General features: G+C 39.4%; 2 protein-coding genes across 3 annotated transcripts; one reads left to right on the forward strand and one right to left on the reverse strand.

The window, feature by feature from the left end:
* Positions 1-561: 561 nt before the first annotated feature.
* Positions 562-3,700, reverse strand: LOC146312932 (uncharacterized). Of its 2 annotated transcripts, XM_084739201.1 has the most exons (4): positions 3,240-3,308; positions 2,377-2,455; positions 1,764-1,985; positions 562-1,001 (listed from the first exon to the last, which is right to left on the reverse strand). In XM_084739201.1, the coding sequence occupies exons 1-4, from the start codon at positions 3,291-3,293 to the stop codon at positions 604-606; spliced, it is 753 nt and encodes a 250-aa protein (XP_084595327.1). In that variant the 5' UTR covers positions 3,294-3,308; the 3' UTR covers positions 562-603. The 2 variants fall into 2 exon arrangements, 1 of the variants encoding a protein (XP_084595327.1); XR_014772053.1 differs by lacking the exons at positions 562-1,001; positions 1,764-1,985 and having other exon boundaries at positions 2,210-2,471; positions 3,240-3,700.
* A 731-nt stretch (positions 3,701-4,431) lies between these two features.
* klhl7 (kelch-like family member 7) lies at positions 4,432-12,548 on the forward strand. Its single transcript, XM_084739354.1, has 12 exons — positions 4,432-5,020; positions 5,898-6,000; positions 7,183-7,276; positions 7,465-7,589; positions 7,801-7,976; positions 8,884-9,058; positions 9,892-10,034; positions 10,428-10,668; positions 10,865-11,066; positions 11,461-11,558; positions 11,719-11,902; positions 12,350-12,548. The coding sequence occupies exons 1-12, from the start codon at positions 4,892-4,894 to the stop codon at positions 12,537-12,539; spliced, it is 1,860 nt and encodes a 619-aa protein (XP_084595480.1). The 5' UTR covers positions 4,432-4,891; the 3' UTR covers positions 12,540-12,548.
* The last annotated feature ends 87 nt before the right edge of the window (positions 12,549-12,635 follow it).

Genomic DNA, 12,635 nt, shown 5'->3' on the forward strand with positions numbered 1-12,635 from the left:
GTTCACTGACTGTTACTAAGCTAGCAGTGCTTTCTATACCCATAACTGTCAGAGTGTTATGACCTCTGTGAATATTTGAATCCTCCACAGCTGCATTGTTGTTAGTGGATTCAAATACTGTACCCTTATTAAACACCATACACCTAATGGTACTCTAATAAGAAACAGCAAGACGTATTCTGTATCAAATTAAAATGAAAACTAAAAATAATGTGCTCTTTACTCTACCTTTACTTTTTTGTGGGTAATTTGGGACACATCGCATCAGAAATGTAAGCTAAAGTGTATTATTTCTAGCGGTGGGAAGAGTACTGGAAATCTCTACTTGGTACAAGTACTGTTACATTACTGAAATATTATTCAACTACAAGTAAAACTACTGATTTTTAAGAAATACTTGAGTAAAGGTACAAACTATTCTTCTGAAAAACTACTAGAGTATTAGTTACTTGGTGTTTAATGTATGGTGTATTCTGCTTACTGACTAATAAAAACATATTATTTCTAGTTTTTGTCTAATTTGATACAAAATGCAGCTTGTTATGTTATATTAGATTACAGTAAAATAAAGTGCGACCAAATAAAGTATCTAAAATGCGTGAACTACAAATATGCCCCTGCTATCTCTGCAGCCTCAGTGAGGACTTCTCCAGCCTGCTGTCTGTATCCCAGTGACAACTCCTTTGCTCTCTTCACTTCCTTCATGTTCTCCTTCAGGTTCTCACTCAGCCTTCCTTGCTCCTGGTAAGTGGGTGCAGCGCCCTTCACTTGCGCAGCCATTTGATCCCTGCTACGGAGCAGCCAACCGATCATCTCTTGAAGGGCGGTACCCTTTGAGATGGTGGCCTTGGCGGTCTCAGACGCGCCCCTCAGTTCATCCTGAGCCAAACGCAGATGTGGAGGCAGTGGTTCCTCCTCACTTTCAACCTCTGATCCCACAGGGACCACATTAAGGGAGAAGTCATAGCCCTTTATCTTTAGGGAGACCGTGTACTTGGCTCCTGGAAGTAGGGAGAGATGGAGATTGAGAAACAAATGAAACAGAAAATTCATCATCACATCACATCACAAATCTATCTGTCTATAAAAACCAAAAGCAAAACTTCACTGCTGCTTTTGCCAAACTTCTTTAAAGAACTTTCTCAGTCTTAATGAAAATAAAACTGACATTTTGGAAGATTCTGTTGGTATACTTGCCCCTTTAGCTTCTTACAATTGATCTTTTGCTAAGAATCTTGCTGTGAATTTTAACAGCTTATTTAAATTTAGGTAGAGGGAGAGTAACTACACACACATCACATAGGTGCAAGGCTATTAAAAAACAGCATAAAAGAAAAAAGGCACACATACTGCATGCCACAAAAGTTTAACAGACGACATTTCAATTCCACTTGGAATGATTCAAGTGGGAACAAAATGTTGTCTGTTTAACTTTTGTGGCATGGAAGAAGTGTGCAGCTCCTTAAAAGTTCCCGAACAGATGAATTCAGTTGGAAAAACTAGCTCTTTTTCAGTTAAAAGTTTTACCCAAGGTAAAAGAACCTCTGACGTTTCTGCTAAAGACTCACCTCTTCTTGTTGTTATTTGATTTGAGTTGAACTTGAAATCTTAATCTTTTTATTTTTTTTAATTATGTGTATTGATTTTTATTCTTATTTCTTATTACTGTTTGTTGTATTTTATTCCTGTTCAGCCCTTTGGTCAATGATGGTTGTATTAAATGTGCTATATTAATAAACTTTGACCATGACCTTGTGACTTACCATGCTCCTCCCTGATTCTGCCCACACATTCAGTTAAAGCCAGGCTATCATTGTGGTTACAGCCGTAGATCTGTCGCAGGTTTCTGATGTGTCGGACCATCGCCTCATAGCGCTCCTGCTGCTCGTTGAAGGTCTCGGCCATGTCAGAAAACTTCTGCTCCAACTCTGGCGCGCCCACTCGCCTCATCACCAGCCTGCCGATTCGTTTCACGGTCTGTCCATCTGGGGGTGGGACAGTATCACACAACAGATACACAAAAAAGAATAAAAATAGTTTAAATTCACCCATAACTGACCTCTCTTAAGTCCTGCCTCTTTTTGCTCCGTGCTGCAATAACAGTTGAACAAGTTACCTGGCAGAACATCGGCCAACCTGCACTTAGATATGCTATGTGCTAGCCTTGCCTATGTTGAAAAGAAATACAAAATTCTGATGATGGTTAAAATATGTTGCTGTGAGACCTGTCAAAGCAACATGCAGCCACATCGTAAGGAGCTAACTTGTTAGCTAATGTTTAATGTAAATTAGCTGACTTTTGAGGGGTCAATTCTACACATTAAAAGTGTACAAGTTTGAAAGACAGACAGATAAACACTCAAAAAGATGATGTACCACTGTGTGCTGCCCGGGTCTGCCTGGCTGATCCAGCACCATTCACCTCAGATGTTCTGGGACGCAAGAGAGGCTCCCTCTGAAACAGCAGTTTTCTTTACAAACACACTTTTTTTTTTATTGTGACTTTTCAAAAAGAGACATATAACACTAATAAGGCTTGTGTTCGCCTGCACACATGTAATTACTTTGTCATAAACTACATGCACCACTTTATATGTTCATGTTTTACCAGTCCAACTACATAGACAAATTCAAATATCATGATATATTTTTTTAAATACTTTATTTATGGTGTTTCATTTACAAACACAATCATCCACATATATTTTCCCTTCTACCAGCCACGTTCCCCCAACAAACTTCAGTTAGAAAAATTAATTACAAGAAATTATACAAATAAAATGCATTACATAAAATGATGAAAACAGAAATACATATATGAAATAAGACATTTGGTTTAAGAATATACTATATAATGATTATATATTGACATTGACTTGGGTGCATGAGTTTATTATTGTTCTATTAAGCTGTCACGTTCAATGAATTTTGGCAATTAGCCCAGCTGTATCAACAAAAACACCTTAATGCAATACTTAAAAGAGGGAGGTTCATTTTTAAATTCATTATCTAAAAATAAAGATGATCTAGAATCTCAAAATAACGACATAGAATTTCAAAGTAATGAGAAATGTTCTCAAAGTTTTAAACAGCATGATTCAAAAACATCACAGCTTCATTTAATGGTGTAGTCCTCGCTGTGAATCTACCGACACAAAGCAGTGAGCAAGTTTATCGTCTTAACTCGAATAAGGACACTTTATAATCTCAGTAACACTGACAGAAAACTCAACACATACCTCGTTGTCGGAGTTTTCACTCGAGAAGCAGCGACAGCAGAGGAAACTGAGCATTTCTGAAGTTCGTGTCTCTCAGTTTGTTTTCGGGTCAATTATTTCTGACAATGCATTATCTGCGGTCCGCATTCCTCATGACGTCAGTGTCATGAGACTCCAGAAACTCTTTTCTTCCTGGTTTTGTTTTGCGTTACTGAACTGATATGAACGTGACTGACAGACAGACAGGTGAACCTACAGGTGAGCTGCTTCAGACAGGTGAACTACACGCTGCTGCTGCCATTAGCTGTGTCAATTCACGGTTAGGACACTCGTTACATCGGAAATGTAGGTACTAGTTCGAGGGATATTAACTACTTAAGTGTTTTTGTACCGAATACAAAGTATTCCCTGGAAGTTAATTTTGCCATTTTGATTAAAAAACGATCTATAAGTCATTAAATAATGAGAAACTCCCTCAAAATGATGACTAAGTAATGAGTTAGTATCTCAAAATAATGAGAAACTTTCCCAAAATAATTACTTACTTACCTCAAAATAATGTTAGTATCTTAAAATAAAGAGTAGTTACTTAAAATACTGAGTTAGTATCTCAAAATAATGGCAATCTCCAAAATAATGAATTATTGTCTCAAAATAATGAATTAGTATCTCATAATTACGAGAACCTTCCCAAAACAATGACTAAGTATCTCAAAAACAATGACTAAAGTATCTATATATAATGAGCTAGTAGGCTATTTCAAAATATAAAGTATCTCAAAACAATGAGAAACATCCCCTGAGTTACTTATATCAAAACAATGAGTTACTATCACAAAAGAATGAGTTAGTAACTCATAATAAAGCGAAATCGTCCCAAAATAACGACTTATTATCTCAAAATAAGGAGTTAGTATCTTAGAATAACGAGAAACTTTTCCAAAATAATTACTTATTTGTCTCAAAATTATGAGTTAGTATCTCAAAATGATAAGTTAGTTTCTCAAACCTCTCTGAGGATAACTGTTTTGAGATATTGAGTCATTATTTGAGAACGTTTCTCATTATTTTGAGCTATTAAAATATTCTGAGATACTTATTTTGAAATACTAACTCAGTATTTGAGATACTAACTCATCATTTTGAAGTACCGACTAATTATCTTGAGAAAGTTTCTTATTTTTTCAGCACATATGCGGTGATGTCTATAAGACCTGTCCATAGGAGACAGAGGTCTGTGAACTGTTAAAAATCAGTGCGACAGCCCTGCAGGTTAACGTGTGACGTTAATTCGTCACATCTGTCGATGGAGGGCGAACGCGAGTGTGTCCAACTACACCAGGGAGCGTAGAAGAAGAAGACAACCACAACCTCAGCTACAGTCTGAGGTCTAGCCCACAAAATACACTACGATAGTCCGTCTGATCGCTATTTTAACAGCTGACAGCTTCTTTTTTTTATCTGTATGGGCTTCTCTCCACCAGTTTTCAGGGACAAGCTGCCGTCAAGCTGGCGGCTTTTTATTTCATAATATCACAACAAGCTGCTGGCTGCTGCTAGCAGACAGACTGTCAGTTGTCCGGGGCGACAACAAAGAGCGCGTGCAGCTGCTGGCGGCGGATACTCAAAGCGTTGTAGTTTAAATTTCACCGGACGTTAATAATCAGGCTGACATGACGGGGGTGGCGTCTCCAGAGAAGGCGTCGGGCTCCAAGAAGAAGAGCGAGAGGAAGTGTGCCACCAAAGAGGAGTACAGACAGCTGTCGAGCATCATGGGAGTTATGAACAACCTGAGGAAGCAGGTGTGTGAGGGGGGGAAAGTACACATAAACATTACACATGAAAATGTGGGGGAGACTGGGGACGGTTGCAACACTTTATGCATTTGTCTCCTTTGCCTTAATTAGAACATACTAAAAAATCACTAACTAAATTGCTTTTTCTCTCAGTAAACATAGTATTATGGAATAATAATAATAATAATAATAATGATAATAATAATAATAATAATAATAATAATAATAATAATAATATAGTATTTATTTATTTAATAATATTCCTCAAATTACACTGTTGTTCAATTATGCGTGCTTACTTTGAGCCAGCAGATGTTACAGATGCTATTCAGTCTCTGTATATATGTCTATGGACCAATTTCCAATGTAGCAAACTTTTATTAGTGAGCTATCTTTTATATGCCGCACAATGACTTGTTTAAGTTGGAAAGTATTGTTCTGTGGTCTGTTTTGATATGGCTGCTGAGCTTAGGGGCAAGTGTCCCCACCCTAACAGCCATGACAGAACATCAGGTGCTAGCTAGGCACATGCTAAACAAGTCAACAAAACAAAACAAACAAAAAATATAAATTCAATAAGTTTTGATTAACTCATACAAATAGTCAGAACAGTATGACTAAAATACATCTTATGAAAAACTACTTTTATACCTCTAAAAAAAAGTTTGTTTTTACTAAATAAATGCAGCAGCATGTTGAATGTAGAAGATATTTTAACTGAGCATGTGCAGTACAAGTATCAACACTCTAGCATCTTTCTGATTGGAAGAATAAGACTGGTTGGAACTGTCCCCTGCTGCAGCTGGCCCCAGTCTACCCTACTCTATGTGTGTCCCTCTTTGCCCTGGTACTTTCTTACATTGTGTGTGTTTGTTTCCTTCAGGGGACTCTCTGTGACGTGACCCTGGTAGTTCAGGGGAAACACTTTCCTGCCCACAGAGTGGTGTTGGCTGCTGCCAGCCACTTCTTCAGCCTCATGTTCACCAGTAAGTGTGGACAGAGAAGCACACAGTAATGGACAGGACAGACACACTTGATATTTTGTACGCTGAGCTCAAGTGGACCACAGCAGTGAGAAAATTCTCTCTAATGGCTCGTGATTTCTAATGTAACATTATATTTTGGGAGGTCACAGATGCAGAGATATGTTGCGGGGCTCAACAGTAAGGACTGTGGTTAATGGTTTAGGTAATTCTTTGAGCAAAATGGTAGAAAATGCTGTTTTCAGCCTCTCAATTATGGAGACATCACACTTATTATCATATAAAACTGAATATTTTGAGGTTTTGGACTGATAAAATAAGACATCTGAGGACATTACATTAGACACTGAAGAACTGTGGTGGGCATTTTTCGTTAATTTCTGACATTATATAGACGTTGCAGCCCTAGATTAAACATGACAATTAACTTAATGACAATTAACTTAAGTCTTTGTCATTATTTGATTTCTGACTGACTTGTCCAACCAGGCAGGTGAAAAAGAACATTAATGTTGTACCCTGGAAATAAATCACCTGTTACTGTTAAGCATCAAAATCATCAGCTATAATTTAGGACTACAGCTAAAATCCCAGCTATAATGTGATCATTATTAATTGTTTTAAGTCTTAATTATCAGTCTTGATAATTTAATGACAAAGATAATGCACTTTTCTCAACATGATTAATATTTGCTCTAGACCCCAAATCAAAAGATTTGATAATAGCCAATATTGAAAAAAATATTGACTTCACGGTCCAAAGTATATGATATAGAGAATCATGCATTATTAATTATGCATTGCTGCCTAAACTGTTGCCATGCATAGAGGGAAAAATACAATATTTTTGACAAAATACCTCTATATCGGTATCGCAACAATATTCTAGGGATGACTGTTAGTGCCTGCACAAAACGTTAACACAATAAGAGTTTTGACTAACTGGATAAAGGCAAATAATAGAAGAGCTATAACAGTCTGATAAGTTAAGAAAATTACCTCACCTGACTGTAATGCAGCCTTTAAAACCAGGAAAAGGCAACACTTATGCTATACCATTATATAATGATATCCAAAATCTAAGACAATATCTAGTCTTGTGTCTCTTGCCCAGCCCTATTGCCACATATTGTTGTAATGCTTCTGTTTTCTGTTAAGTCTACCTGTCTTTTTCCTCACCTACAGCCAGAATGATGGAGTCGATGTCCCATGAGGTGGAGCTCAGGAGTGCTGAGCCTGAGATTATCGAGCTGCTGATCGAGTTTATCTACACAGCTCGGTAAGAATCTTGGCTAAAGGTAGAGCATAAATCGGGAGCGTGACCTGCTGATGCCAAGAATAATTGCTAAGAAAACCAGCTAAACTTTTCATAAGATTAGGCCATCGCTTATGAGTGTTACTTTCCCCTAATTACATCATAAACACTTCTTTGATGGTAAAATGTGTGCATGTATGTGTGTGTGCCAGGATCTCAGTGAACAGCAGTAACGTCCAGTCGTTGCTGGATGCAGCCAACCAGTATCAAATTGAGCCTGTGAAGAAGATGTGCGTAGAGTTCCTGAAAGGACAAATTGATGCAACAAACTGCCTTGGTAAGAATAGAAATACAACTGTAACAATTCAAGTTTTTATCTCACTTGCTGTTTTTTTATGGCTAGACAAGAGCCTGGTGTCTAAAATCAAGAGCATTTTTGGTTATTTGAATGTTAAGGTAATTTTTCCCAATGCATGTTGTTTGGTTCAGGCCTGCCAGTCACATAAATCATTAGATTAGGTGATTATCCTCATCCTGCCCCCCTGCAGGTATTTCCGCCCTGTCAGACTGTATGGACTGTCCCGAGCTGAAGGCTGCAGCAGAGGACTTCTTCCAGCTCCACTTCACTGAGGTCTACAAACTGGATGAGTTCTTGCAGCTGGATGTCACTCAGCTCACACATCTGCTGCATCAGGACAAGCTCACTGTCCGTGCAGAGGCCCAGGTACACGTCACTGCAATCTGTGTCCTGCGAGATTCTCAAAAAAAAAAAATGTCAGCCACTAGTGCACATATACACATCCTTTGACTATAATTTCACTTCGGTGCCTAAGTTCAGGGACGTAGCAAAACACTAAATTCTTGACATTTTTTTTTAATACCGACATGTGACAAATTAAAGGAAAAATCTGGATCAGGGTTTAGGAACACTTAATGTTGGATTTTACTTTTGTTTCACTTACAAATCAGTACATTATTCTGAGAATCTAAAGAAGGTGGGTCTTTTAAGAGGTTGTAGGGGTTGTTTCTGAGGTTTAAGTAGCCATTGAGGAGCTTCTAGAGGTCCTAAAGGAGACATTTGGGACAATTTTTGTAACTGATAAGGTTCCAAGGATCTTTTATGTGGTTCTAGTGATCATTGAGGAGGTTCAACAGTACTTTAGTTGAGTTGTGATGGCCAAAAGAGGCCTGAGAGGTTTTGTGGTCATTGAGAAGTTTCTAGAGTTTTAAGAGTTGTGATGGCAAAAGGAGGTCCAATAAGAGTTTTTTGTGGCCATTGAGGAGGTTCCATAGTACTCTACAAGTTTTGATGGTCGTCAAGAATATTCTAGAGGTCCTTTAGGAAGTTTTAGTGTTCCAGAGGTTCTATTGGTCATTTAGGAGGTTCTAGTGGATCTTCAGGGTCTTTTGGGTGGTTGGACACCAATAAGAGATTTTGGCATGGTGTGTTTGACGGTGTTCTCCGTCACCATCTCTCCAATAAAGTTCAACACACTTGGAGAGCCTCTGACAAGGTACACTGAAGCTGTTCTGGAGGCTCATAGTCTAACCACAACTTACGAATACACAATTTTGTTTTTTAAAATTTGTAACCTGTACGTACCTGCATGTTTTGTTGCATTTGTGTTTAGATTTATGATGCAGCAGTGCGCTGGCTGAAGTACGATGTGTGTAACCGGCAACAGTACATGGTGGAGGTGTTGGGGTGCGTTCGCTTTCCTCTGGTCTCCAAAACATTCCTCTCCAAGACAGTGCAGGCTGAGCCCCTCATCCAGGACAACCCACAGTGCCTCAAAATGGTCATCAGTGAGTGAGAGAAGAGAGACAGAAACATATACACACAAACCATAATTTACAAGCAGACATAAAAAAACCTTTACTCTAAAAAAGTTGGGATGTTGTCTGAAATGTAAATAAAAAACAGAATGCAATGATTTGCATAAACGTTATGAACTATATTCAGGTGAATAATTGAAAGGATTTCACCATCTACAGTCCTTAGTATCATCAAAAGATTCAGAAATTAGGGAGAAATCTGTGCACACAAAGGCCAAGGCCAAAAACCAACATCGAATGCCTCTGACCTTTGACCCCTCAGGTGGCACTGCATTAAAAACCCACAAAAAGTTAATTTGTTTGAACATTTAATATCTTGTCTTTGTACTGTGTTCATTGAATATAGGTTGGAAAGGATTTTCAAATAATTGCACTTAGATTTTACACAGCCCAGACACAGACCCAACTTTTATGGAGTCGTGTCGAGTCGGGTTGTCTGTAGGACACTTTACTTTGGATGTTAACTAAACTATCTGCATTGTCTCTATTAACATAATAAAAGATTAAATATTCATGATTATTAAAGGTAAATTTTAAGACTTTGGCAGGGCTTTTGCAGATCTATGACATATGAGCCACCGAAACAGAAACTCTGCTGTTAACTCTCCAAAATACCTAAACCTGATTTTATATTTTATTAATGTCAATTTTACCTGCATTGTCTCATATTGTAGATAATTCAAATTCATAAGAGCATGGTGATGTTAAAACTGCTATAGTTCTAAGATCTGCTGGGTTCATACACACACACACACACACACACACACGCAACAAGAATAAAACAGCTTGTGCTTTTGTCCCAGGTGGGATGCGCTACCACCTGCTGTCCCTGGAGGATCGGGAGGATTTGGGAGAGAGCAGTCGACCACGACGCAAGAAGCACGACTACCGCATCGCTCTGTTTGGAGGCTCACAGCCTCAGTCCTGCCGCTATTTCAACCCCAAGGTACCAGGCTTCACACGCAAACAAATTTTACCCTCAGAGGCAGCTAACGTTGTATTGATGCTCTTATTTGTTGTCATTAAGTATCACTGGGTCAGCTGTGTCATTTTTAATGCAAAGTTGACATTGTTAGAGATGTCTTTGTTATGACAACTTGACATCACATTTAAAGAAACTGTTTAGCTTTATGTTTTAACATTACATTAAACTGTCATGGGTAGTTTGGTTTTGACACCAGCTATCATGAGACCCTTTTAAATGTGTCGTGAATATTTTCCTTGACCTTGTGTCATGACATGGTCATGAGAGTTTAATAACAATCTTATGCACACCCCTTGAAATAAAGTAGCTATGGGCTTATGAGGTCTATTGACAATTTCTGGGGTTTCCATGCAGGACTCAACTTGGACAGACATCCGCTGCCCCTTTGAGAAGCGCCGGGACGCCACAGCCGTCTTTTGGGACAACGTGGTCTACATCCTGGGGGGCTCACAGCTCTTCCCCATCAAGCGCATGGACTGCTACAACGTCCTGAAGGACAGCTGGTACTCTAAGCTAGGTCCACCCACGCCTCGCGACAGCCTGGCAGCCTGCGCCTCCCAGGGCAAGATCTACACATCCGGGGGGTCGGAAGTGGGTGAGCACAGGGACCTGGGATTGGGGAAGTTAATTTATTTACTGAGTGGGTTGGGGACAGTGGAGTGCATGTTTGGGATGGTTAAGTCTGAAGTTTGGTTTATTATGTTGATGATCCTTCACGGGGGAAAGACATCCCACTTCTGAAAGCATTTAATTTAATCATGGTATTATGTACTGTATGTGTGTTTCTGCAGGCAGCTCTGCCCTCGACCTTTTTGAATGTTACGACACAAGAACAGAGTCGTGGCAGGTGAAAACCAGCATGCTGATGGCCCGTTGCAGCCATGGCTCTGTGGAGGCCAACGGGCTCATCTACGTCTGTGGAGGAACGGTGGGCAACAATGTGTCTGGAAGGGTCCTCAACAATTGTGAGGTTTACGACCCCACCACACAACAGTGAGTTACAGGAACCTCAGAACTGCACAACCCAAAAGACAATGTGGGACTTTTTTGTTGCCCCTGGCTTGTTTTTTTTTACAGTTTTTACTTATCTAATTATGAAAGAAAATATTAAGGGAAAACAGTAAGAACAACAAAGACAATGTGAGGAAATATACTTATTATTTAGTCTGTATACTCATAAACTATATATCCCAAAATATAAAAAATAGGCTTCTTTTTAGTTTGAGAAGAATGTTGTTCTTTATTTATTTTATCCAGTGGGCTTTAAAAGGCTTTTATCAGACCAAGAAGTTGGAGTTTGAAAGTTTTAACCTGCCATCATATGCACATATATACAACAATGTTAAATCAAACAATGATATGCTGCACTGCTTCTTTCTGTCCTCAGATGGAGGGAGTTGTGTGGGATGAGAGAAGCCAGGAAGAACCATGGTCTGGTGGTGGTCAACAACAGGATCTATGCTGTTGGAGGGCAGGGGGCACTGGGTACAAAAACTTGATATTACTACTACTAATTACTGCAGTGATGAAGAATGAATAGTAGTTTAATGATGTAATTGAACATAGCAGCTGTAGTCTATGGAAGCAGCAGCAGTGTCCCAGCTGACTCTGTGTGATACAGTTTTTGTGTGTGCTTATTTTCCAGGTGGACTGGACTCGGTGGAGTACTATGACATCGCCACGAATGAGTGGCGTGCTGCTTCAGCGATGCCTTGGCGAGGCGTAACGGTGAAGTGCGCAGCAGTTGGTCAGGTCATCTATGTGCTGGCAGGGTTCCAAGGTGTGGGGCGGCTCGGACACGTCCTGGAGTACCACACGGATACCGACAGGTTGGCGCATTACCTAAATATCACTAAAATAAAATGACTGAAGCAGTGGTGTCAAGACTTAATTCATTAAAGGGTAAAGGGTATCTTTACAGCCAGAATATTTTCACATCTACCTCTGTGAATTAAAGTTTTTTTTTTTTTTATTTCTGTTGCATTTGAATGAAGATGACGATGTTAAAATTACAGGTTTGCAAAGGGACTCTGACTGAAAAACTGTTTCAGTTTGAACAAAATGTATCTTACTCTTTAAAAATGGTCTCTCTCTGTGGTGATCCTTTCCATAATGTCATAACCTTGCAATAACAATCTGAGCCTGTTAGTGGACATACTTGGATGGTACACAGTTGTTCGTTGCAGCTCGGTTTCACTGAATCAAACTATGCCATCGTTGCTGAAAGTTCCTGTTTCATGGTGGCTTCTAAATCTTTTTTTCATCTGTGTGTTCAGGTGGGTGACTTGCAGCAAGGTGCGAGCATTTCCTGTCACCAGCTGTTTGATCTGCGTGGTCGACACATGTGGCGTCAACGAAGACGAAGACATGGACCTCATAGACTCTCAGTCTCACGCAGCATCTGCTGCCTCCTCGGGTGACTCTTCATCTGCCTCGACCTCCTCAGTTTCCTCATCATCCTCATAGACCAAGAGGAAGAGCTGATTTACACGAGGCAAACTCGCACTAATGTCAAGGTTCAGGTGTTTTTAGGCAGCAAACTGATGGTGTTCTGTGTAACTA

The sequence above is a fragment of the Lutjanus erythropterus genome, chromosome 16 (assembly GCF_056507025.1).
Source record: "Lutjanus erythropterus isolate fLutEry1 chromosome 16, fLutEry1.hap2, whole genome shotgun sequence".
Taxonomy (NCBI): Eukaryota; Metazoa; Chordata; class Actinopteri; order Lutjaniformes; family Lutjanidae; genus Lutjanus; species Lutjanus erythropterus.